At 41.9% G+C, this 27,045-nt stretch overlaps 1 protein-coding gene across 1 annotated transcript in view; it reads right to left on the bottom strand.

The window, feature by feature from the left end:
- Positions 1 to 24,728, bottom strand: part of LIN28A (lin-28 RNA binding posttranscriptional regulator A) — a 31,209-nt gene extending 6,481 nt beyond the window's left edge. Inside the window, exons 1-2 of the mRNA XM_007436471.1 lie at positions 24,698 to 24,728; positions 23,413 to 23,603 (exon numbers count right to left, since the gene is read on the bottom strand). Coding sequence (XP_007436533.1) covers positions 23,413 to 23,603; positions 24,698 to 24,728 — 222 coding nt within the window. The remainder of the gene's footprint in view (positions 1 to 23,412; positions 23,604 to 24,697) is intronic.
- Between the last annotated feature and the right edge of the window lie 2,317 nt (positions 24,729 to 27,045).

Below are 27,045 nucleotides of genomic sequence, written 5' to 3'. Positions count from 1 at the left end.
ACCACTGGGAAGCCTCCTTCCTTCACCCCACCCTTTTTTCAGTGCTTTAGGAAAGGCGACTTGTTTCCATTCTGAATTCCACAACAATTTCATCTAAACCAGTGTTTCTCAACCTTGGCAACTTTAAGGTATGTGGACTTCAACTCCCAGAATTCCCCAACCAGCACATATCTTAAAGTTGCCAAGGTTGAGAAACACTGATCTAAACTTTTACAAAGAAATATTTATTTATGTGTGGTTGTATACTGGCCAAGTATCAGACTGAAGTGATAAATCCAGAGCTGGTTTCTCATACCAATTTGATAACTGATATAATTGATTCCTGTATTATGGGGATTTTGGGTGTGTTGGTGTTGTTCACTGCCCAGAGTTCCATTAGTAGATGAGTAGCTATATAAATTTGCACAATAAACAAAAATAAAACAGCTGCAACATCTTTTCCAAAATTTCTTAGGTGGAAATAATGACCTTCTGGTTAATGCCGATATATAGTGACAATGAATGATAATGATTTTTCCTGGAACTGATACCAGTTCAGATAATATGGTCTCTCAACTCAATACGGGTTGGCAAGCAAAAAAAAAAGTCTAAACTGCCAACTCCAGCTGACTCATGTTAGTTAACAAATTCATAAAATAATAAAAATAATAAAATAACTTCTATGATAAAGCCCTGTCCTGTTCAGCCCCCTCTCCCCACAACCAACCCCCAGAAGAAAAGGCAGGGAGAGGAAAAATCCTATATACATAACATAACCATGCCCACTTTATATAATCCCCCACTAACTGAAATCATCCCCCCCCCCCAATATTAAGTGTAGCACCCTAGGCCAGTTATGCAAATTATCTTACATTTATTCCAGATCACACCTTACCCCAGGGAGTGAGACACATAGTTTAACAGAAACCATATGCTTGGCATGCCCCAAATCCCAATTTCAGTTCTGCCTTAGCAGCTCCTGTTTTAAAAGGAGTGGGTAGTCCACAATGGGAAAGCTCTCAGGCCTGTATTATCACCCAGGGTCATTTTCTTTGCAGGAAGTTGAATTACACCCTACAGGAGATTTGCCAGGTTCCATCCCCGGTTATCTTCAATAGTTCTACTAAAGTCAAATAATAAACAAACAGAAAGGAATCAATAACATCACACACACCATGTCAGGGAAACACAAAAAGAATTAAAATATCTTGTGCAAATTCACAAATCATGAGACCCAGGGCCTGCTGGAAGAGCCAGTTTTCCCCCCCCTAAAAGAACCGGCACATCTTATACATTTTGACTAGTTGAAACTTTGCACTACAACATGGTATGACTTTGTTTTGGTTTGGCATATCATACAAACTCAACTGCTGTGGTCTGTAAGCCATAGTTTACAATTTAGTATCTTGTGTGAACCTGAATTGTGGCTTTTGAACAAAATCATTGTGAGTACAACATGTGAACCTCTTCATTTGTGGCAATTGGGCAAAAGTGCAAGGAGCAAAGTATTTGCTCCAGATTAAAAACAGGGCTGAAGGTAAGAAACAGCAGCCTCTGTTGAAGGCTACCTGGTGAGTTCAGAGCTAAAATTAAAATTTAAATTGGGCAAATGCTTCACTTTCCAATAATTCATAATACTCTGAAGCTGGTTCACAATTACGGGACAAAATCCCAGTGAAAGGGATTACTGTTCCCAAAACCTGATGCCACTATAGTTAGTTTCTGTTGTTTCACTGCAAGTTTCCACTGTTTTGCTGCCACAAACTAAGACTGCCCCCCTACCAGCAGCACAGTAAACCAATTTACACTAGCAAAGACTCTTAAAATGGGCTCTATGGGATATCCCTAATCTGTTCTGGGGTCGGGGGTGGGTGGAGGGGGACTACAGAAATAGTAATCTATCCCTGCTGCTCCTGCGGGAACCATTTTCAGGCTCCATTTTCAGGCTCGGTTCAGGCAGTCCTCTCCTCTCTTCTGGGTCTACAGGCCATCTGCCACACACAAGAGATCTTTAGAATAGAAAGCCTTTTCTTTTTTTTCCCCCTGTCTTTCATTCTTTTTTTTTTTTTTTAATGAATGGAGCAAACTCTTCATTCACGAGTTGCTCAGTAACCCAGGTCATATGATCACACTTCACTTCCCTGGTGCTCAAGGGTAAGCAACGCCATATTTAAAAATGGTGAAAAACAGTTGTGTAGCACGCTAGTTTGGCATTCCCAAATGGGTACCCTCAACTGCAACACCATAATTTCCAAACCTGCCCTTGCACACCCTGTAAAATTTTCCACCAAGTTGTAACTTTTAATGAAGTGGATTGCAGGGAGTGGGGGACAGGGAGAAATATTTGAATTACATAACTTACTCAGCTCATCTTCTGCATTTAAACCATATAATGAACCAGACTCACCAAATAAACTGGATTCATACCAAGCCTTAGCCACAAAGTCAATAGTAACCAAGTTTACCATTTTGTATGAACAGACTCATTAGGTCTTTAGCTGATCTGGGTAAGCATATCACGCTAGTACTGTAGAGAGGCAACCATATTAATTAATGTGTCTGTAACTCAATCTGAATTAAACTGAAATTAGTTTAGATTTTATCCTAGCTCATTCTACTTGCCTTGGCCCTGCCAACCATTCAAGAAACAAATGTCACCCTTGGAGCAAAAAATTATATTTATTTTATTTCACTTAATTTTCTGGGCTTATAACCACTCCAACTGCTACTGACCTAGAATGTTTTACATGCCTTCTTTGTAACTAACATTAAAACAATACCAAAGACACATAACAATCCATCAATCAGAGTTATACTCTTCTTTTCCTTCATGAATTCAAGGCTGCATATGTATCCTCGCTGCTTCCCAAATTATCTGCACAACTCCATGAGGCAGGATGGGCTAAATGAGAGGGACCGAGTGAGCTTTCATGGCTGAGAGTGACCTTGAACCTCAGTCTTTTCAGTCTAAGTCCAACACTGAGGTAGATGGTAACATTCCAGTCTTAGTTTTGACATGCTTTATACAACATATTTGTCTTCCTTTATGCAACATATTAAATGTGGATTAACAAAATACAATTGGTGCATTCATATAATGTTATGCCCAAATGAACAAACTCTGGTTTAATGGGATGGCCTAGTTCACACACCCTGCTAAAATAATGGCTACATTAATACAAATACAATCACTAACTACCAACCCCATCTTAGCCTCATGGAGAATACTGCATAATCCCAGCTATTGTGTGTACATTAGATATCTTTGCCAAGGCCAGGTTACAGATTAGTCACAACTGAAGGTGTGGAAGGAGTCTGCTCTCCTCTTTCCTTCTATCACCCACTCATCCAACCACTTTTCTCCATGATATTGGAGGTCACTGGCTATTAATAAATGGACAATTGCGACTCCTAGCTGAATAAAGCAGGGGAAACAGTTGTGGGAAGAGGATAAATGGGAAAGGATTAAGCACCCTCTTCTCTCACCAGCTCTTTCATTCCTCTTTTTTTGGAGTGCAGGAAGCCCTAGGCATGTGTGTTTCTGAGTCATCCACTTTGTTCTAACTCAAAATGGTGGGTTTGGGGTTATTTGCATGCTGCAAAAGAAAGGAGCAAACCCTGTGAGTCACACTTTTTAAAAAAATTATCAGACAGCTGATTTTGGTGCATCGGCTAATCAGTTGATTTAGGCAAGACCCTCTCTCTATAAAGGACATGTGAGCCTAAACATGAACTAGATAAACCTTCAATGGTTTTAAATCTTGAATATTCATAATCTCAGTGGAGACTTACAACTCTGCCCCCTGATGCATAGACTGAAGCTGGTGGTGCTATACAATCCCCCTCTGATGTCAATCCATGAGGTTCGATTAAATGATTTTCAAATCCAATGGAATAGATTCGTCAGTTGCCACAGCTGCTTCACAACACCTGGAACCTCATTCATCTAGAAGGGAGGAGGCCTCCATTATAATGGCACATGGATAATATGGAGATAGTCACTCCCAGAATTCCCAACATCTGGAAAGCTGCTTAAGAATTCCAGAAGCTGCAGACGCAACACATCTGAAAGGGCTAGGAACCATGCTGGATTAAACCAGAAAACAGGCTCTCAAATGGATATTTTCAACTGTGGCTACCAAATATGCCTAAGAGCAATTACATTTAAATTCAGCCCCCTATTTATTGTCCAATTTGTCCTATCCAGTATTCTGAATATCTTGCAGTATGAGGTACTTCAGTTCAGGATTTGGATTCTCTACTCCATTTCCCCATTCCCCTGCAAGCCTCTTTTTCCCCCCAACAGCCAATTCAGTATTTTGTGACACTAAGCATGTTATCTTGATGTGGCCATTTAACAGCACCCCCCAATTGAAATAGAGGTGGGGAGGTGGCCCTAACTATTTCTGCACTCTCGTAAGAATGCTGGAAATCTCTCTCTCTACAATTTTGACTAAGCAACAGTGCATAGGACCCCACCATCAAACACAGAGGAAATAGGAAATTAGACTTTGAATCAAGGCTTGCAAAAAAAGTATGACCCCAATTGTCCTAGCTAGCACAGTAGTTTTTCTTAAGCTTGTACCTTCCAGATATACTGGGGTGACACAGTTTCCAGCCCACTCCCAACACATCTGAAGGGCACCAGTTTGGGGAAAGCTGTGCAAAATTACGCTGTATAACATTTTGTAGTAGAAAACAGAGATGTCTTTGTGTGCAGACAACAACACCATTCACACATCAATACTGCTTGCCTTGCACACATATTACTGTACATTGTCAGAGAGTTTCATCTGCTGGCTGTGAAAAAGGTAATGTATCCTTTGAGTCACACGACTCCTGATGATCTCATTCAAAAGTCCTTATAGTTTTTCTTGGCATTACTTTCTTCCAGGATGTTTTTTAACTTCCAGTCTAGCTTATGTTTCCTAGCTTTTTCAAAATCAGCTGAAGTTGGCTAACACTCATTCAAATATTCTTTAAGTCAGCCACTTCCCCTGGTGTACCTGAACATCTAGCCTGTTGGAGAATTCACACACTGATTTGGTTCTTCCCACTCACAAACAAAAGAAACATATACACCAAAACTGCATTGCTGAACAATTCTGGTGGGTATATTCCTTTTTGGTGTGTGTGTGTGTGTGTGTGTGTGTGTGTGTATGGAAAAATGCAAAATCAATGTGTGAATTCTCCAACAGGCTTAATAGACCTTTAGATCTCCAAACCTAAATAATTCAATGAGGTTGTCCAGTCTCCTCCACCATATTGCTGCCACATCTCCTACAGTACTCTGATGCAAATCAATCTTCTTTTAAACAGAGAGAAAAGGGTTTCCTATCCAATCAGCTTTCCTCAACAGAGTGCCCTCCAAATAAATAAGACTACAACTTCCTTCATCCATTAGAGATGTATTTCATACCAGGAGAATAGTGTCTTGGTAAATCCCTTTTTAGTGGGTCATTACCCTGCTTTTGTGCCAAAACAGGCTCCCATTTTTACAAAAAACTGGATTCACACAACATACCAAACCTTAAACCTCAGTTAACAAAACACCAATTCCAGTGTTCACATAAAATGCGATCCCCAAACAAGCCACATTATAATATAGTATGACAGCCTGGCCAGATTCTGCTGAATGTCAAATGATGTGACCCCATTTACCCTAGCCTAGCATGTTCTACAAAGCCAGTTACTGAGAAGCAAGTACATCTGAACCCTTATGCTTACAATCTAGAAAGATGAAACAAAGCAGGTACTAATGTTAAGTTACACATCTTGTCCACCACAAAGAACCTTCATCTGAGAAAACCTTAAGAAGCACAATATCTTTACAAACATGTCATGCCCACTGTGATCACTGTGTTTTTTCCTCATAAAGGAGTGGAAAGCGGTGTACAAAAATAACTGACCATAAAAACAATTCAATATACAAATCAACACTAAAACCATCAGGCATAAAACCAGACAATTAAAAACAACAGAAGTACTGTACAATGTTTTGGAGCAAAACGGGGCTTTCCAAAGCAGTGTGACCTCAGAACACTTCCTATCCCCAGTGTTAGCTGTTGTTGCTTCAATATCAGTTATGTGGCATCTGGTTGGACTTTCCAAACAGGGAGAACCACAACCAAGAAAGTTTTGCTTTTAGCCCCCTCGCTGGGAGCCAAATTGGCTGCTTAGTCCCACAGATCCCAAGTGATCTTAATTTGGGTAGTACAGGAGGGGAGGAGACAATCTTTTAAGTACTAAGAGGCATCCATAACGAAGCTCAAGCACATGTATGTAGAGTCCACATAGAAACTTGTTCACAAAGCATCTCCCAAATAGCCAAACTAGTCTGGTCATTTACATCCAGGAGAGACATCACCATGTCTCTGATAAATGCAGATAATTGGGAGGAGTTCATGGATAATTGGGGGGAGTTAACATCATCCACCACACGCTTGCGCCAGCGCCTGCCTCTCTCTAGCTGAGTGAAATGTGAAATACTGCTGTTTATTTTGAGGAGTGCTTGAGAGATTGGCCAACCCCCCCACCCCCAAAAGCAATCTTCTCTTCCCTTGGGGAACAAGGGAGAGAAAATTGCAAGGAAGGCTCCTTCCCCCTCCCCTCCCCTCCCCTCCCCTCCCCTCCCCTCCCTCTCTCTTGCCCTGGGTCTTTTGAAGTGACCTGCAAAAGAAGCTGGTGGTCTTCAGAACATCCCAAGCCCTCCCCCTCCTTCCCAAAACACACACATTGTTCGAATTCCTCTGTTATCAGATAGGTAATCAAACTGAAGCCCCATTGAATTAGTCAAATAGCCCCCTTGCATCTGAAAGGAAGAGGCCCAAAGCCCCTCATCCCAGCACACCACACACAAAGCAGGAAAATTCCCAGGCCGTCTCCAAAACACTTCGATCACCCCATCAGATGAAGAAGAAGAAGAAGAAGAAGAAGAAGAAGAAGAAGAAGAAGAAGAAGAAGAAGAAGAAGAAGAAGAAGAAGAAGAAGAAGAAGAAGAAGAAGAAGAAGAAGAAGAAGAAGAAGAAGAAGAAGAAGAAACAGCAACAAAGGAGACAAAAGGGGGGGGACAAAAGGGGAGGGATTCTGCCTTTAGCCATTAGGACCAGGCACAAACAGCAAAACGTTGTCCCTGTCCATGGGGGTGGGGGAAGCATTCCTGAAGCCCTGGAACTTTGGAGGAGGGGAGGTGGCTGCAGTTCTGTTCCCACTGCAGCAGAGCTGCCATCCGTTTTAAGAACCCATCTCAGGACTCTCTGGCCCAGCCAGGACAACAAGAAGTATGTTCAGTGGGGATTCAGTCCAATTTTATAAACAGGGTTTTAATCCCAAAATACAAATGCCCTTTCCCAGCAAGGGTGATATGGAACTCTGCAACACTATCACATATCCGCTGCAGTTGCATCTGGCTGAAAGTACTCGAAATGTGCAGACACCACAGGGGAGGGTTGGACCAATATCCAGAAGAGAAAGCATAATTCAGGTTGGGGAAAGAGACACCCAGCAGCCATTTTCAGATCTGAACAAATTGAATGCTATTGACTAACCCACTCTTATTGTTCTTTTTTGCTGTCTTATGAATCTCAGCAAAGCACCCTTTCTTAAAAGCAGGACTAAATAAATGCAACGTCTAAATGCAATATTCTACCATCACCCAAACAAATGAATGGTCACAGCAGACACAACCTTCCCACCATAAGTTCTGCCACTGGAGATTATAAATAGGCAGTCCATCACAATCCTGCTGAAATTTGAACAAGCCAAAAGCATTTACAAGAAGTGGCTGCACAGCTTCCCTTTCCTTACCAGTTCCAGAGGAAGGACATAAGTAGATACCTCCAGGTTTATGCTTCCCATCATACCAAAATACGCCCAGGTCAGAGCTGAGCAACCTGTAACCCCTCCAACTCTTTTCTTGTATCCTTTGGAAGCTCCCTGATGGCTGTTACTGAAAACAGGCAGCTGCAGCGTATGCCCTAAGATAGGTTTATGATGATGATGATGATGATGATGATGATGATGATGACGATGATGGGGAAGGGAGGAAATGTTCTGCAAAACACTCAAAATTCAATGCATTTTGCACAATGGTAGTATCTACTGTTGTCCTTTAGCACCACATAAGTGTTCAATGCAGCCCTCAGCCACAATACAGTCACACACCTATATTTCAAGCCACCCATTCATTTCTGATATATCCCTGATTCTAATTTCCTTGCCTGTTAATTTGATCACTTACAAGCAGGGGGTAAAAGTGCCTGCAGATCTTGCCCATGGTATCTGCCATGTTCCCTGTTCCACCTGACTGAATGGTACTTTATTTAAAAAATGTTTAATAACAGCACTAAAAAGGTGCTTTCAGAATTAGTTAAGTGCCCCCTGTTCCAAAATGGTTGCCTAGTCCTGTGCTACTTTGGCCCTGTTGTTCGTCCAACATACCTACATCAGCACTAGAATAAATACAGAAGTGGGGGGGGGGAGAGGAGGCTGTGTTCACACAGTCCAAATGTTGAATCTGATTGGTGTTCTTAGTTTTTTCATTTTTAATGGCGTACAAAGATCAGTCAGATCTAGAGCTCCCTTTGTTCTATTGTTTTCATTTGAAGGAACTAACGAGCTATTATGGAAACACAGATTCAACCATATTCCAGTTTAGTGCAATGTGCAAATCCAGCTAACTGTCCTTAGTAAGCAAATCATGTTTAAACAAACTATGCCTTAACATATCTCAGCCCTGTTTAAGAGACTGGGCTATAAACAATGGCCACAAGTGCCAAGGAAACAACGGCTTTAGATGAAGACGAGACTATCAGAAGGCATACATAGATTGGGTCAAAAAAGAGATTACTTTTTTGCTAGCTTTGTGGCATAATTCAAAGATAAAACAACACTGTTTTCCAGAAAACAAGCCCAGTTCACAAAACCAAAGCTTAATTGGACTTTATAATCCAGATTGTATATAGTTCCCCAGTTCCAAGGTAGTAACTTTTAAGATCTGTTTCAAGTAGAAGTCTGTAGCCTTTTCTATCTCACCATCCATGCTGGAGGAAATGAGAGCTATCTAGAAACCTGTCTTTTCTGATAACCTTTAAGACACACACACAGTCCAGATGTAACCCAGAAAGTAATTATTTGGGCTGGGACATGTATGTCACAGAACTGATCAACCAATTGGGAACATCCCAAACCCTGTTTTTAGCCATCAAACTTGCAATTCTTGCAGGGTGCAAAGCATTTTAAAACAGCACAGGATGCCTATGTTGGGGTCACTAAAGGCAAAAGGTGGAAAATGCCAATGCCATCAAGCAACCAAGTAACCAGCATGGCTTCCTGTACCTCTAAAAATGAACTAGAGTTTTCCTACTTCCTAGCAGATGCTATCACAATTTAAAAAATGATCAAGTTTCTTGCAGCACCTAAAGAACTCAACAAATGGATTCTAGCTTAACACTTTTTCCGTAGCAGGGCCCTATAATATAATGTGGCTGAAGGTCAATATGGTCCTCTTCTGTTACAATTTAAGAGGGGACTTAAAACATCTAGATGTTTCAGAATTTTAAGAACTTGTTAATGGTTTAAAATGGCCTTTAATTGTTGTAATTTTTCTTTTTTTAAATTTTTTTACTGCAGGTCATAAACCCACCAAGAACTGTTGTAAATGTTAGATTGAATTTTATTTGGCAGATTACAATCCCCTTCATGAGATGTATGCAGCTTTATCCTACAAGAGAAGTTTATCTATATCAAATGAGGTCAGAAGGAAATAAAATGTAAGAGGCACAGACAGGGCTAATCCTCATTTCTTCTTGCAGATCAGTGGGACATAGTTTATTTTATAGAGACATTCATTCTTTTAAAACCCTATTTTAGTTTGTATGTATATATATAAAAATTAAATACAAAATAAGCCAAGCAGATCTGTTGTGGTGTTTTTCCATCTATAAGATCAAAACAGAGCAATATGTGACAGAGTACCTATGTTTTGATTGCTTCTGCAGCATGGCAACATATTACTCACTCAACTTAACAAGTTTTGGTTTTTTTCCAAAGTCTGTACTGTATCCATTATCTTGTGGAACTGTAGGTGAATGTAAGATGGTACCACATATATCATGCTTATTGTTTCTGACATTGCTAATTGCCCCTTCATTGGAGGCTATTCACAGAATTGTTCAGCGTGACACAGACATTCTGGCACAGTTAAAGAAGAGGTTTACATAGCATCTTTGTTCACCAGACAGAAAGGACAAGTGTTACACTGATAATGCAGTGCTATACATATTTACATAGAAGCAAGCTCCATTAAATATACAATTGCAGCCTAAGCTATGTTCACACAAGAAGGTTTTTCCTGAATGGAGTATACACCATGTGCACCAAAGGATCAGATCAGGTAAAGATGTGACTCTTGTCACATTATTAAGCATGCATACAACACCTGCCAGCAACTTTAGCTATGGGAAGCCTTTGGGACGGAAAAATCTGACTGGTCCATTGCAGCACATAACACTGTAGCCATGATTTGGCTCAAGGAGAGTACAGTTACTGCCCCATGTTTCACAGGGAATGATGTAGATTTATTATATTGTAGGTAAGGCTAAAAGTCACACTGGGAAAGGTAGTTCAAAGAGAATGACTGGTTGTAAAATGATTCTACAGCACCTTTCATCCTCTTTGAATGGACCTGGAGAAATGATCTCAAAGCACAGGCAGCATAGTATGTTAAGATTGGCTTCTGAACCATTTAGGGAATTAAATCAGGTCTAGAACTAATAGGCCAGTGTTCCTCAACCTTGGCAGCTTGAAGATGTGTGGACTTCAACTCCCAGAATTCCCCAGCCAGCAAGGGGGAAGTTGAAGTCCACACATCTTCAAGCTGCCAAGCTGAGGAACACTGTAATAGGCAACCAAGGAATTCCTTTTAAAGTTCATATAATATGCTGACATCTGAAAATGCTGATCCAAATTTTGACAGCCATGTTTTCCCTTACTCAAGTTGCATTCAAGAGCAGCTCCATTTACAGGATATGGCTATAAATGCATACGGCAACCAAGAGACTGGAGGATACTGATTGCACACACAGTAGGAAAACATTTCAGAGGAACCAGCACAATAGAATACAGCCATTCAAAATGAGATCAAGATAATATCTATCTTGGTTTAATAAAGCTTCCATTTCTCCTCCGGGAAGCTCTCAGAAATAAAGCAATTTTTAAATATTTCTATAACTTCATTGTACTTTATGTGTATTGTTTTGTTTATCTTTCGGAATATTGTTATCCTAGCTGAACAGAAAGACAAGAGAGATTTCAGTTTAATGTTATCAGCAAGCAAGAACTGTTCAATATGAAATTACTGTGGGTTGGTGATATTTTCTTCCTAGAAGTTTTCAAGCACAGTACAGGCTATGTTCCAGAATTCCAGTAACTTGAGGTATTTGGACTTCAACTCCCAGAATTCTCCAAACAGCACAGCCACTGTTGAGAATTCTGGAAGATGACATCTATAGACCTGGAGGTCCAGAAGTTGGACTACAGACTGACTAGGCTTACTTCCAGCTCTTTAACTGTGTACCTAGTTTTCAATGTAGCTGTCTCCTTGTCACCTCAATTTGGCACAGTGCTCCTAGCTATTTTTTAACAACTGTTCTCCCCACCAAGATTTAGCCAGTGTACTATCAAGGACCCAAACTACTTTCTGCGTATCCCTGCTCCATCCTAGCTAAATGAAAAGGAATGAAGCCTTAAAGAAAGCAAGAATCAATATGGAGAAGTTAACAAATGTCCTCCTTAACTTGGGACGGTCTAGATAGAACTGCAACTCCCATCATCCACAGCTAAAACAAGGGTATCAATTTTGACAGGGCTGGATGAGAGGACTGCATTTTAGATGTCCTTGTTTAAATCAATTAGCCTGTTCTGGGTTTCTTAATAATGGATTCTGCTGTATCTACCCAATCCATTTCTGATTTTTGTGCTTCTGAAGGATTGGTCAAACTCTTGCTCTGTTGAACTGGAAGCAGTTCCCAATCCAGAAAGAAAAAAACAAACAAACCAATCAACTGAATGTCTCCAAGGCAAATCCATCCTCTAATGAATTCTTCCCAAGTAAGACGGTGGCCTTTCCCAGGAATTTAGCAATCCCAGAGAGAGAAGCGGCCCTGCAAACAATGGCCTGATTATCTCAGCATTTTCTCCCCACAGTGCCCCTTCAAGAAAAGATGCCGCCTGGCTTCTTTTGCCCTCAAGAGACCAGAGCATGCACATTCCCTGGAGGAGAGTGCTTGCCAGCAAAGAAGACCTTTCTCTCCAATTGACTGACTCTTTTTCATCCCAGCACCTCTGATGTGTAGGTTCATTCCTTTGCAAGATATTTAACTTGTGACTGCCTCAGTCATCCCTTAGGAAGTTCTAGATAGTGAGGCCTAATGATTAAAGCAGCCCTCTCCAGTTTGCCATCATCTGGAGGGGCTGGATTACAACACCAATCAGCCAGGACACACAAAAAAAATTCTGTAAGTGATGGGAGCATTAGTTTTAAGTCCAGGACATTTGGATCAGAGACAGCTGAGTGGAAGTCCTAAATGAAGACTATGGTGACTTGAATTCAACATCTCTACTCAGTTGGATTCACACAGCATGCCAACTGTTTTTAACTGTAATCCTGGCTAGGTTTTATGGAGGGGGGGGGCTAGCGCCTTATGCCAACCTACTCTATTTGGTTAGTTTATGACTTGATGTTATTGTGTGAATCCAGAAAAGAACTGAATCTGATAACAAAAGTAAGAGTGATGGGTGAAGCTAGTCCTTGAGTCACCAGAAGTCAGCCACCATACCTTACCCTAACTTACCTCACAGGATTGTTATGAAGATTTAAAGGTGATATAGGGGAATTATCTCTGAGCTTCTAGATCAGTGCTTCTCAACCTTGGAAACTTTAAGATGTGTGGACTTCAACTCCCAGAATTCTCAATCTCAGCACCATTTAGACGTGTAATGTGGATGCTGGGAATTCCTGGAGCTAGTCCACACATCTTAAAATTCCCAAAGTTGAGAAACACTGTTCTAGATGGAAGGAAAGGCATAACTGCTTTTAATAATACATAAACTGCAAGTTAAACAGGATTCAATCTGATTATTACATGTAGGGAATCTGCCAGGAAATCCCAAGGTTGGGCAGTCAAAAAACAACCTTGCAGAAGGCAATGGCAAAACATTTTCCTCTTGTTGCCAAGTCACTAGGTGGCAAAATTGACTTGAGAAAGGTATAATGCCCAGCTAGATAGCAATATCTAGCCAAACATACCTAGTTTTGGAAAGCTAAGCAGAGTCCAACCTGATCAGTGTCTGAATGGGAGAACTGCCAGAAAATCCTAGGGTTGTAGGCTAAGCTTGGAAGTAAGAAAAGATGGGAAAAGGCAATGACAAACTAATTTTGCACTGTTGCCCAAAAGGCCCCCTACACAGGCATCTCTGGGAAGTCAACAGAAGTCAAGCTCTACTCAAAGGGGGCATTACTTACTGGGAGGGAAGGAAATCCTTCTAATTTCAATACAATTTTCCTCTAGGGCAAAAGCATCTTTTTATCATCTTGTTCCAAGTGGAATAGCTATAGCTGTTTTCTTACAGCAAGTCCTTTTAAATTACAGTTTCAACACCCCTCCTACTGATATGCAAGTTGGGACGATCAAATGTCTTGAAGGGATGAATGTACAGAAAATGATATCATAGGTGAGGCTTGCAATTAAAATGCTGTAGAACAGTGTTTCTCAACCTTAGCAATTTTAAAATGTGTGGACTTCAACTCCCAGAATTCTTCAGCCAGCTCCCAGAATTCTGGGAGCTGAAGTCCACACATCTTAATGTTGCGGAGATTGAGAAACACTGCTGTAGATCATCAGTACTGAAAAGGCCCTCCTCTAAAGCATGATATTCTCCTCTCTCACTTCCCCCTGCCCCCAGTTCTTTTTCCAATCCCCCATTTCTTTCCCAAATATTATTCCGTATCTCATGACTACTGCTTATTCTTAGTCCTGAAAGGACTGTTGTTTTGGAGAGAAAGGGTTGCTCTCTTGAGTTTTTTTTTCACCCAAAATATTTTTTTGTATTTTAGCAAAGGGCAGATTTTATGCATTCAGACAGCCAGTGTGTTTTAGCTGTTGGATTAGGACTAGGGAGACTTAGATTCAAGTCTACTCTCACCCACAGAAATTAATTGGGGCAGTCACACTCATTCAGCCAACCTACCTCACAGGGTTGTTGTTCCAGGGATCAAATAAAGGGAGAGTCCCATATAAGTTTCCTTGAGCTTCTCAAGAAAAGATAAGATACAGTATATAAATATTAAAAAAAACAAGCAAACAAATTATAGTACTCCAAGGCTTATTTAACTGTATTATGTTGAATAAATGATAACTGAATTCACACACTAAGCCAACAAAAACCCTACATAATGATTTAAACTAACAAATAAAGCAGGATTAAGTTCCTGTATGTTGCATCAAGGTTTTCATAGTTCTAATTAAAAAAACTTGGATCCAGCAAACCTGAAGTTTGACTACTGCTGGAAGAAAAAGGACTTCAAGACAAGCTTTGTGGCTGAAATCATTGTCCTTTCTTGACTGAAACCTGGAGTTGTGGGGGATGCATGGATGTACTATACTTGTCCTACCTGATTGGCTTAGTGCTGTCAAAATTAATGTGCAAAGCTGATTCACACAGGTCAATTCATGCAAACAGGTCTCTCTGTGATATCATTTTTGGTGACTGAATGATTCCAAATGTAAATATATATTGTATATTAACTAATAAAGAAAAAAGAAAACCCTGAAATCTAGATTATTCCCATACATTTCTCAATCCATAATAGAAATGAACACAAAGAAAATTCTTGATTAGATCTACAAATTTGGGAATACAACCGTGCACACGTACACATGCAAACACACATGGATCTATTCCCTCAGTGCAGCCACAGGGTCTTTCCAGTTATAGGGGAAGAAGATAGAGAAATTCCACCCCTCCACCCCCACACACATTGCTAATTGCTTGAATTAGGCACTGAGAAGGGGGGGAATCTTTGCCTGCGGCTGTTATCTCTTTGCTCCTGAGCTTCATGGATCCATTGACTAGCAGAATATGCAAGTGGAAAAGATTTCCCCCAAAGAGAAACTTTAAAACAACTCAAGACTTTACCATTAGGTTGGTCGATGACCATAATAAAGATCTGATTTGATTTGAACACTTTACCAGACCTTAACCAAACACTAAGTAAACCAGATTTCACAGGAATGCAGAGAACCACACAAGGCAAAATGGCTGCCAACAGCATAATGGAAGCTTGGGTGATTATCTAAAAGCAATCTTTAACACAGATGATTGGACATTATTTGTTCAGATTGCCATGTCAGGTGAGGAGACAGAAGGCAACTAGGTCCGTTCTCCATTTTGCCAAGATTTTAATTGCTTTGTTATCAAATGAGACAACTGGGAGCGGATGGTTGGAGAGAGGGAAAAAGAGAGATGGAAACTAGCCCCCTGCCGGGACTGGCTATTCAAACCTGGTTCCTGTAATAAAGTGATTTAATAGATCTAAAGAGGCCAATTCCCTTCTTTCTTCCACAGTTACTTCCTGTGGGTTATCATTCACATATGTAAATGACCAGGAGAGAGTTATCTCTGACCCTCATGCAATTAAAGAAAGCCCCCATCTGGTTTTTGAGGACACAATGCATAGATAAAGAAGCCAGATTTTTTTTTCTTTTCCTGTGATGGTTTCCAAACAGTTTGGTCAGCAGTTAACCATGCAATATGGGCAAATTACTTGAGAAATAATAAAAATAAAATAGTAACATATTAAAAAGCACTAAAACAAAAGCATTTGACCCAGCAGTTGAGAGAGGTCAAAGCACTTCAATATCATGTAGGAATTTATCTGAGGATTCAAAGCTGGATCTCCTTGATCCCAAGGATACATTAAGTGCTACAATGTAGTGGCTCCATTCTGCAGTCAGCTGCAGTTAAGCACGATCTGCTAAGGCTACATATAGTTTTTTTTAATCCGTTCAATTGTGTCTGATTCTCGGAGACTGCCTAGACAGGTCCCTGCAATTTTCTTGGCAAGATTTCTCAGAAGTGGTTTGCCATTGCCTCTTTCCTAGGGCTGAGAGAAAGTGACTGGCCCAAGATCCCCCAGCTGGCTTTGTGCCTAGGCAGGTCTCCTGGTTTCTAGCATGATGCCTTAACCACAACACCAAACTGGTTCTCCTACATATCATAGGCTATCGCTTAAAGCGACATCTGAAATGCAATTGTTCAGCTTCCACTCTTAGCCACGCCTGGAAATCTTCAGGAAATGGTAGAGGTCATCGATTATCATTCCCAACCAGCGTGACTGAATTTCAGTATACCTTGGACGTCACCAGGTTGGTGAAGCCTTCACTACATTCTGCTGTCATGGGAAGGGTGTACATCAAGCCTCTTTATACCTCTCTTTTAACGTATGGATGTACACAAGCCTTTCAATTTATGAGACAGTGGCATAAATATAGTGAAGGCCAGGGAGGCAGTCACTTGAGGCCCACCAAGCTCCCCTTTGTCACTCATTACTTGCCCCACTCCTTAACAAAGCTAATCATGTGGGGTAGACCAGTATACCTGGGCTGTAAAAAAATTCAGATGACCAGTAGATGGTAGCAAAGAGTGAAATCCCTTTTGCTGCCATCTAGTGGTCATTTGGATTTTTTTGGCCCAGGTGACAAATTTGCCTAGGGGTCCAGAGTGCTCTCTGCAGATCACTATGACTAGGGAATTAATTATATACTTCTGAACCAGTAGAATGTCCTGTACTAGCTCAGATTGTAGGTTACAATGTACACAAATAATTATGGAATTCTGTCTCTGCCAGTTAGAGAAAACTAACATAAAATCTGCATTTTCAGCATTAACTACAGACCTCCCTGCTTGTCCAGGCTTCGATTTAACTTACACTACTGTGTAATATTTTAGAGTTGTTCTGCTGCTGCTGCTGCTGCTATGTTATAACTTCTGTGATTTTGTATGAATTAAATCTGAATAAATTGATATGGTTTTATAGGCTTGCTTTATTGTCTCCTGCTCTGGTATTAGTTTTAATGAAAAATACATTAAAATTTATTATAAAACAAATAAAACTAGTTTCTCTTCATTCTTTCCCCATCAATACAGGGAAATAGTATTACATGCCCTTTGTAGTTCTTATACAGTATTTGCAATTGTTGAATAGCACTTGAGAGAATTGATGTGTCAGCCAAGCTACCACCACTTTAAGATCAGATTCAAGATGGTAATATTAAAAAAGCAACTCAGAAGAAACAGTTCAGCTGCAAGAATCAGTGACCTTTGGCCATTTGCTCTCAACCAAAGCATAAACCTCAAAACAGAGCAAGAACCAACATGGCTCAAGTTCTATTATTCCTTGTGTTGGCTAAGGAAAAAGGAATCACTTTTAATCAGCCATGTATTTTCTTCTACTTCTACAGGATATCCACACTAACAATTTATAGCGTTTTCCAACCATTTCCGCAGGAGTCCAAAGCCTGCCCATGTCAGTGATTGCCCCTCAGATTATTCCCTAGTCCAACAAACTACAGGACACCTTATTCTCAAGACCATGGATCTCCACATTTGAAATAAAGGCAATTCCATCCTCTCCAACATCAGCCATTTCTACCTTCATTTTCAGATACTTCTTCCTGCATCCTGATTTAGAATTAATGTCAGAGTATCCAGAAATTTCTATAAAGGCATACATTTGTTGAACCAGGCCAAGAAAGCATCTGCATTATCCCCTTCTCTGATGACTTTGGAATGGGTGTTTGCTGCAACTCCCATCTTCCCTAGTGTCCCAGTCCCTTCAATGCAAATTGATGTCATGAACAATTTGCTCTATTGTTCTAAGGGAATATCCATGATCAACTATGAAGCTCACTTGGTGATGATGGAGACAGTCATAATCTAGCTTACCCTAACTCAAAAGAATTATTGCAAATATACCATGCTGGAAATATGGGTTATGAATGTGAAATTCAAATGCCACTTTACACTGGCTGCAACTTTCCAGGAAATCTTGAACACAGTATCCTTCAGCCGTTTGGGTACTTCCCATCACCTAAAGCAGGGATGCGCAACTTTGTCACCTTGAGGTGGAAATAAAGCACTTCCAGGAGAAAGATCTTGTGTGTCATGTGTAGGGAGTGCCCAGTTCTGCCAAGTACTTGTGGATGCTTGGATTTCTGTTGTTAAAAGGACGCTCATCAAGCCAAATTAACTCATGATATTTTCTACCTGAGGAAAAAGACAAATGGCCTACCCCATTCCACGTAAGACAGTGTTGTCCAAACTTGGCCACTTTAAGATGAGTGGACTTCAACTCCCAGAATTCCCCAGCCCAGTCCACTCATCTTAAAGTGGCCATGTTTGGACAACACTGATGTAGGAGAAGCTAAGAGCAGCAGATTTGTTCAGGGGGAGGGGGGAGGCAGGGAAGCTACAAAGCATATTGCTTGGTCCCAGCCATTTGTTTCTACTGCCTATCCCACAGCACCTGCCACCAAAGGCAACCATTTTTTCATACCTCAAGGGTGTGCACCTTCTCTGGGCCAACAGTTATAGCTGGTTTTGATAATATGCTAGAGGCAGCCCTCCTAAAAGTAGGCAGGGCAAAATATTAAATGTGATAACATGGATTGTGATTTGGGTTGAATGCTATTTCCCATTGTCAGGCTTCTCCTACCAAGCTGGACCAGAAATAGAGAAACAAGCAATCAAGGATACAAGAATTCCTGATAAGCTGACATAAAGTAGAAACGCTACTACAGAATTCCAGCAACTTCTATGTTTGAAATGTGAGATCTATTTACAGTGATGTTACCTTTTTATGCCACTTTCTTCCGCTCTTGCAATGTAGCCAGTTTAGAATCACTATATTCTGAGAGACAATTTCTTCCCGTTTTTCATTCTGATAAAGAATGCTCTAATAACAGGCTGTCTGCTGCTGGCCATCTGAAAACTACTCTCACACCCATATATTTAATGTTTTTTCCCTTCTGTCACACTAAATTAGAATTTAGAATTCAGTTTTGGAGGCATTCCGGGGGGAACAGTCAAAGCTTTTAGAGACCATTTATGGACCTGGGGCCTAAGATTGTGATCCACCTGACGAAAAGACTGGCCCCTAAAGACCAGAGCCTTTGTATCTGAACCCACTCTAATTAGCATTCATCAGATGTATCACCTCTGTCTACCTCAGGTCCCTTTAATCATTAAATCGTATGCCATGAATTTGTGACATCTAAAATATTGAGTGCTTTTAAAAAAAACGAATGTATAAATGAGAACCTCCCCAAGATTTCCATAGCACAGAAGCACATAGTGCAGTCAAACTGTGGCCACAAAAGTATGTCTTGATTTTAAAGAATATAGAAACAGAAGGAAGCAGTGTTGATCTGAGAAGAGAGAATCAGAATCTACAGCTGGGCCATTCCTTTATTAGGGCCAACAAAAAAGATACAAAAGGATATGCAAGCTTTTAAGATCTCCAGAATTCCAGGCAATTCTTATAAAAAGAAAGGAGAGAAGAAGGATGAAAGTTCAAAAATTCCAGCCACGAGTTTGCAGTTTAAAGTCAATCTGCAGTTTAAAATCAATCGCAACAGGGAGATAGTAGCTTGATGTTAAGGGTTTCCTTGCCCTTCACCCCCCCCCAACACACACATTTCAAACAAATTAAAGAAGCAGTTGTGTTCATTTTCTACAATGGGTGGGAATATAGCAAAATCATTACTATGGCCAGAAACATCCTGACTCCTTCATTTTTTGTAGTACCTGCATTAGTGCCTGCAATCAGATGCAAAATCAATTCCAAATGTTTGTTTTGCCTTCCAACTGATGAGGATGGGTTTCCAAGATCTCCCAAAGCTCTAAATTTCAGCCACATTCCAAACAACAGACAAGGTGATTAAAACAAAGCAATGTCCTTCCATGCACATCTCTCCAAAGGAAAACAGGGGAATCAACATTCCAGGTTTATTCCCTCTGGGCTTTTCCATCAATTCATCTATGCCTTTACCTGGGGAAACCATTCCCAGAGGAGGGGTGGAGTTCTCCATCTGAATCAGAAGCAGCATACATACACATTTATAATTTGGATCTTGCACCACTAAATTCAAATCTATAATTACAGCACTCAGTGTTGGTACCATCCAAGGTTTCTTAGGCTGTATAAACAAGAATATCATCTGCAATCAGAACTTCTTTTTATCTTTCCTCTGTAAACAGCAAGAGGTTTCACGTGGATGATAGCATAATACCAACAAGAATGGCATGGTCCCAAAGAAAATAAGTACCATCCAGAAACTGTTCAACAGTATTTTATCTGATGTAGTAAGAAGAACAAACATGATTAAAGTGAAGAAAACTGCCCAATGAAGAATGTGGTTACCCTGACTTTGCAACAGAATTAATTCAAAAGGTGCTACTTTTCACAGATTATTTACCTTCAAGAAGCAAAGGAAGACATGTGGTGCATTTAGGGAAAAACCAAAATCCACAGTTGACTGATACCTCTAATAGGATCAGCCAAAATATAATGAGCAAGCTTTTGAGTTTACTAGGATTATTCATTAGGCTGAAAGGGGGGGGGGCTTGGAAAATAAGAGTGAGAAAATGAGAAGCAAGCTTGATCTTGAGACCACAAAACCCAGTTAGTCACTCTTAAACCGTGGAAAAAGAGGATAGCTTACAGTACAATTCTAAACAGGATTGCTGAAAGAAATCCTCCTGTATTCAAAGCCAGCATCACGGAAGGCTCTATTAAGTACTGAACTATAAAATCTGGGGCTGCAGCTGGGGCTGCTGACACAAAGAAACAAATAATGATCCCTCCCTTTTTGGGGGGAAATTTTTTCCAGCCATTTTACTGTCAGCAGATATAAATTTTAGGTGAAAATTATGAAAGAAAACATTAAAAAAGACCTTGCGTTTCAAAAGCAACATGAAGCAATTTTGTTACTCAATGTAAATTCCTGTTTCCTCACTTATGGGACCCATTTACTTCACCCATTTAATAACATTCACCCATCTCCTTTAGCAGTCCATTTCCAGCTGTGGCCAGCTCTTCTGACTCTAGAAGAGAATATGGGTTGAACTGTGGAGTCCTTGGGGTTCTCTGAGCTTGACTGTTTCCTTGCAAACGTTTCGTTACCCGACTAGGTAACATCTTCAGTGCAACAATCAAGCTCAGAGAACCCCAAGGACTCTTCTGAGTCTCACTGGCATAGGATAATGTGTGGCATCCCTGCAAGGATCTGGAATTCAGAGGTGCACTATCTTTGAACAGGAAGTTCCATTTCACTCTGATACCTAAAAGCCATCTTGGTGATACCAAAAAACTAAGCAGGGTACCTGGTAAACTTGAAAGAGATTCTAATCACTTAGGCCTATCTTCCATCAAATTCTCTAATCCTTAAAATCATTTATATAATTTTCCTCATCGGAACTTCTGGTTTTAAATCCACAATTTTGTTATGTAAAAAAAAATATATCCTGCAACTATAGACAATCCATTTCCCTTCTACTACCCAAGTACAATCCACTTTTAGTTAGTTTTCTCTAGAAGTCTTTAATGAAATCATATTCATAACATAAGAGCCTTGCTGTATCTAACTAAAGGCCAGCTTAGCCTTGGTAACTCCCATGGTTTTAAATAATCCCCTAAATCAGCCTTTCCCAGAATTTAGGTGATTGTAACACAGCATCAAGAGGATTCTGCCAGATAATGGTTATTAAGCTTTCACCCACAAAAATGTACTATTGTCTTGTCCCAGATTCTTGGTACTAAATCATTGTCAGATTACAGGGCCATCTGAATCTTTGACATATACAGTATGCACTGTATTCACCCAGATAGTGAAATAGACTACAATGGCTACAAGTAGCTTTTGGGAGCATGTCAGCCAGCTGCTTATTAATCAGAGGCAGATCATCCTGGCATCAGTGGCACTGGGAACTAACCAGACTGTAATGCCTACTGGGTTGGATTGCAAATCAAGACACTATTGTGCCAGTCAAGTCTTCCTTAGCAAAATGCATAGGAAATAATATTATAAAATTGCACAAAGGCTATAAAACTATATATTCCACAAGTGAGGAATTCATGGCCTTCCAGATGCTGAACTACAGTTCCCAGCATTCCTCATCATGCTGGCCAGGACTACTGGGAGTTGGGTGCAGCAACATTTGGAGGGCCAATAGTCCTCATCCTTCTTTATGTTCTGTACCTCCCTACTTTAGGCAGGATGCTGGCAGCTTCACCAAGTCTGTTTCAATAGCTTCAGTGTTTAAAGCGGAGGCAGTGCTACATCAACCTGGTTGGCTTGTTTTAAACTTAGCAGATTGTCTGAACATAGTATGTTCTTTCAAACCATGATTTGTGACATAGCATGTTGTACAAGCCAACCTAACAGAGTTTGAACAACCATGCTAAACAAAATATATGATGGAGTTAACAAGCCAAGATATTGGGCTATCATATATTTAGGTATGACTCCACAGTTCGGTGCTTCCACATGGAACCCTTCTCCTTGCCTCTCCAGCCCACTACCCATGGAAATCAAGGCGAACAAGGCTTTTTTGTCTTCCTATCCTCTTTCCCCTTTATTTTGGAAAGGAAGATTTTAAACTCTGTAGCTCCCTGTGGAGATTTTTACAATTGCTTCTTTCCCTTCCATCACTGCAATCCGTGATTATTGACCACGACGGCTTGCTTAACACCGCGGCTTTCCTTCCCATTTTAAAGACAAACTCCCAAGCAGCCCATTTAGAAAAAGGGGAAGAAAAAAAATGAAATCAAACTGATATCACTTCACAGCAACCTAACCCTTGAACCCTACTATGAGGGAAAGCAAAAGAGCCCAGAACTGGTCCTTCTGCCTTCGAGAGAGGAGACCGGGCGGGGTGCGGGAAACGGAGAAAAGGCCCACGTTCACCTAAGAGCAAAAGCGCGCGTGGAAACCGACTTCGCGCAGGCACAGAGCGTGGTCGGCGAATGCGTTTTGCCATAGTAGAGAGCAGAGACCTTCCTTTGCCACCGGCCGAGCTCCCGGGACCCTCTTTCTGTGAGACGACCCTCTCCCGCCCTGCGCTGGTTTACGCCCTCTTGCCGATCCGCTCAGCCTAAGAGCCCAGCGAGGCCTTTCGCCCCCAAGGCGCAATTCCCCAACTTTGCGCATACACGCAAACTCCTTCCAGGCTGCGCCCAGCACCGAAGGCCCACGCTGGTTGGGTTCTTAGGCCCCAGGCTGGCTCGGGAGCTCCTGGAGGAAGCGCGTGCCCAGCCACCTTCCTGGTCCGAGCTTTCTGACCCCCTCCTTCCGCCCCGGATCCTTTCCCCCTTACCTGATGCACGAAAACGTCCACGGGGGACTCGAGGGCGATACCCTCCTTGGTGGTCATAGAGAGGAACCCGAAGCCCATCCTCACGTTGAACCATTTACAGATCCCGGCGCCATGCAAGAGCGGCTGGGTTTCCTCGTCCGGCCTGGGCGAATCCCCGCTGGGCTCTTCCTCGCCCGCCTTAGCGCAGCCACCTAGAAACATACACGCGGTTCATCAGTCCGAGGCAAGTCCAGGAAGCCTGCTCCCCTCGGTTTCCTATTGCCGGCGGGAGAGGTGGGGGGCGCCCAGCCACGAGACGCCCGCGGGGGGGACCTGGCTTGTCTCTCGGTCAACCCACACCACCTTCCAGCGGGAAGCATTAGCCCCGCCATTCCGCGGTTGCCCGGAGAGCAGCTTGGAATTCCAGCCCTGCCGTGGGCAAGACGGATCCTCACAAGTGGTTGGGCGAACAAGCATCCTGAGCCTCGGGTTTGGGGTTCTTTGGGGACGGACGGAGGGGAAACCCCATCCCTAAATCGTCCCCCCATGGTAGACCGGGGAAGGAATTTCCTAACCAAGATACAAACCAGGGGGTGGGGGGGACGGAAATACCGGGAACTCCCTTCGCTCCTCCAAATTCCATAAGGTGGCAATATATCAAAATGTATTTGGTGCATTTCCCTTTCGAAACATTGGAGAAGGGGGGAGAGCGAAGCCAGAAGATATTTTTAGGGGATGAAAAAAAACACACCATAACGCTCCTGTCCTGGTGGATTTGGAAATTGTCCTAAAAGTTGGAAACGCGTGTGAAGAAATCGAATATAAAAGAAAGACTGAAGGGAAAAAAATGTATGACAGAAAGGGCAGCGTTTTCCTCCCGAAACCATTTGGAAATCTGTACATGCGCCTTTTAAAAATCCCAACCCCTCTCTTTTTAAAAAATAATAAATCTCCAGCTGCCAAATACAGCAAAAAGTTTTCAAGCTCTTTCACCCACCTCCTTTCCTAAAAGAAAAAGCACATGGTAAGCCAAGGAAGAAGTTATACTTCCCCCTCCCTCAAAAAAGTAATAAAAATAAACAGTAAAAGGAAGGAATCGAGGTAGAAATGTTAAGTCTTATAACGGGAAGGGGGCATTGACTTCTATATTAGAAGAAACCAGAAATATCTCTAGAGTGCAGAGTTGTTTTTTTTCCAAACTAGGATGGGCAGAGGTGAGGGAAGAGTGAAAGAAGAAGAGAGGCGAGCAAGAAAGGCCTACAGTTTACAAGAAGAGGAAAAATTGGGTAGGAAAATTTCACTTAACCTGCAAACTGCTGGTTAGAAACAGACCCCATTCTGCACTCCTGATGGAAATGGTGGATTCTAGCAGGAACTGCTTCCCCTCCTCTCTGCCAGCCTGCTTCGGAGAGGGTGTCACCACATTTCCCCAGCCCCCAAAAAAAGAGAGAGAGGAAGGGGGGAGAGGACAGGAGGGGGTGGGGGAAGATTCAAAACAAGAGGAGGGACGAAAGAGCCAGCCCAAGGTTTGCTACATCTTCACGGCAACAATAGCGGTGGGAGGGCCTGAGGCCTCCTATGGCTTCCCAAATTTCGGAGAGACAATAGAATTCCCCCAACGCCAAACCTTGCGAGCTCTCCCCTCCCCCGCCTCCCCTCCCCCCAATCTCAGCGCTCTTCTCTCTCTGGAGACCAAAAAATGTAACCTTCTGCTGCCCGGTCCTGCAGGCTGGAGCAGGGGGAGATCCTGGTTAGTGTCAAAACTTAAAAACACACACACACACACACTAACCCAACATCCCCCCATCCCCTCAACTTTCGCTTTCACACTTTATCAATCTTGTTGCCTTTGGAGCGTGAGTGGGAGCTCTCTTGAACCCGCTGGAGGGTCACTATCGGGGTTCTGTTGGGTTCGGGTTCACAAGGGGAGAAGCCGGCCATTCTAGCGGGAGCGGGAGCGCGCGCACACACACGCACTTTTCCACGTGACAATTGCACCCATCAACTTTAGCCATTCCAAGGGAGGTATTTCCCCTCAAATTGGTGAATGGGGGGAGGGGCGGGTTTACCTGTCGGGAGGGGAAAAAGAGTGTCTCCTTCCCATCTGGACTTCTTTCTGCTCCTCCCAAGAGACCATGAGCTTCTAATACTTGACACCCAGAGAGACACACGCGCCCATTTCCTGCCTAGCCCGTTGGGTCAGGACCAAATCAGCTTGATCCTAAACGACCTGTTTAAAAGGAGAGGCCCCTCCCTCTCCTTTCCTCCTTCATTCCTTTCTACTTTAGCAAGTTAAGCTTCTTTCTGAGATGAGAGCTCTTCGTTGGTTTTGGGAATGGAGGGAGGAGGGAGGAGGAGGAGGAGGAGGAGGAAGGCTAAACTGGTCCCTTGAATTTTCCACCATGTCGTCCTCCAGCATTTCGGGAGAGAAATAATCTCAAGTGATTTTTTTTTTTAACCTTTCTATCTTTTTATCGGTGGATGAGATAGAATGACCCCCAATTTTTCCCGGTGTAATTCTCAAAGTAGGGGCTGAGGGAAGACAGGCGCAGTTATTTAGAAATGTAAATGCATTTTACATTTTATGTTTGTGTATATATATGATTTGGTAGATATTTTAAAGGGAAAGAGATCAGTAACGGGAATTCCAAGCAAATGCAGGTTGCGGTTGAAAACTTAAAGTCCTGCTTGCTCATTTAGGAAAAATAATTTCCCACATTTAGGCTTTTTTATTTTCTTTGTAAAATAGAACATTCATTAAAAATTAGGTGAACTTTCTCTACCTCGGACCATAAAGAAGAGATCTAAATGTGTAAGCAAGAAATAATTTTTATTATGAATGTACCTCATAAAACCTCTACAGAGGGAATGGAAAAAGTCAGATATTATGAGGGGGACTCAGATTAATCTAAATCCGTAATTGGGAAACCAACCCATTTTTTTTCTGAGCTGCTTCTCTCCATTGGAGAAACAAAACAATGTTTTTAAATAATTTAGATTCAGGGAATGAGAGGTCTAAGGTCCTAAATCAAGCAAAAACATTGAAATGATTACACCGCTTCAGAATGTATATTAAAAAGTAATCGCAAATACTCCTGTTTTACAAGGAAGAGACTGGTATTTGTTTTTTAAAAATCAGTTGGAATTATAAAATAATATGGAAAGATATTCGCTGGTATTCACATCGGTTAGTTAGCCTGAAAACTTATCAAAAGGGGACACAATATTTGCTTTTTTTCCCAATCAAACCCTTGGCGGGGCTAACCAAGTTTGTTTACGTTCATTACAGATCTTGGCTTTTCAGGGCACAATCCGGTTTTAATCAAATCCTGGGCGGGAGGGGAGAGGTGGCGAGAACGATTGGAGCACGCTCCTCGGGCTGGGACTTCTTTACAGGCAGGGGCGCTGGTGGATGTATCCTGATGTCTATATTATCTCGCTGCAACTCCACGGTTGATGGATTGGAGTGGGCGGGGCTCGGTTGCTGCTTAAAAGACAATCGGCTAAAATGAGAGGCGATCAAGGCACCAAAGGGCGATGATCGATGAGGGGGAGGGGGGGAAAGAGAAGAATCCCTCGAAACGCGTGCATGAGGGGCGGGAGAGGGCGCGCGGGCACATTCTTCGGGGGGGGGGATTCATGTCTTTCCTCCTC

The sequence above is a fragment of the Python bivittatus genome, unplaced genomic scaffold, assembly GCF_059951505.1.
Source record: "Python bivittatus isolate LINGU-HERP-01145 unplaced genomic scaffold, Pbiv_v1 ctg000250_np1212, whole genome shotgun sequence".
In the NCBI taxonomy this organism is placed as follows: Eukaryota; Metazoa; Chordata; class Lepidosauria; order Squamata; family Pythonidae; genus Python; species Python bivittatus.
The sequence above is the reverse complement of the archived record's forward strand: the minus strand, read 5'-3'. Positions and strand labels throughout refer to the sequence as shown.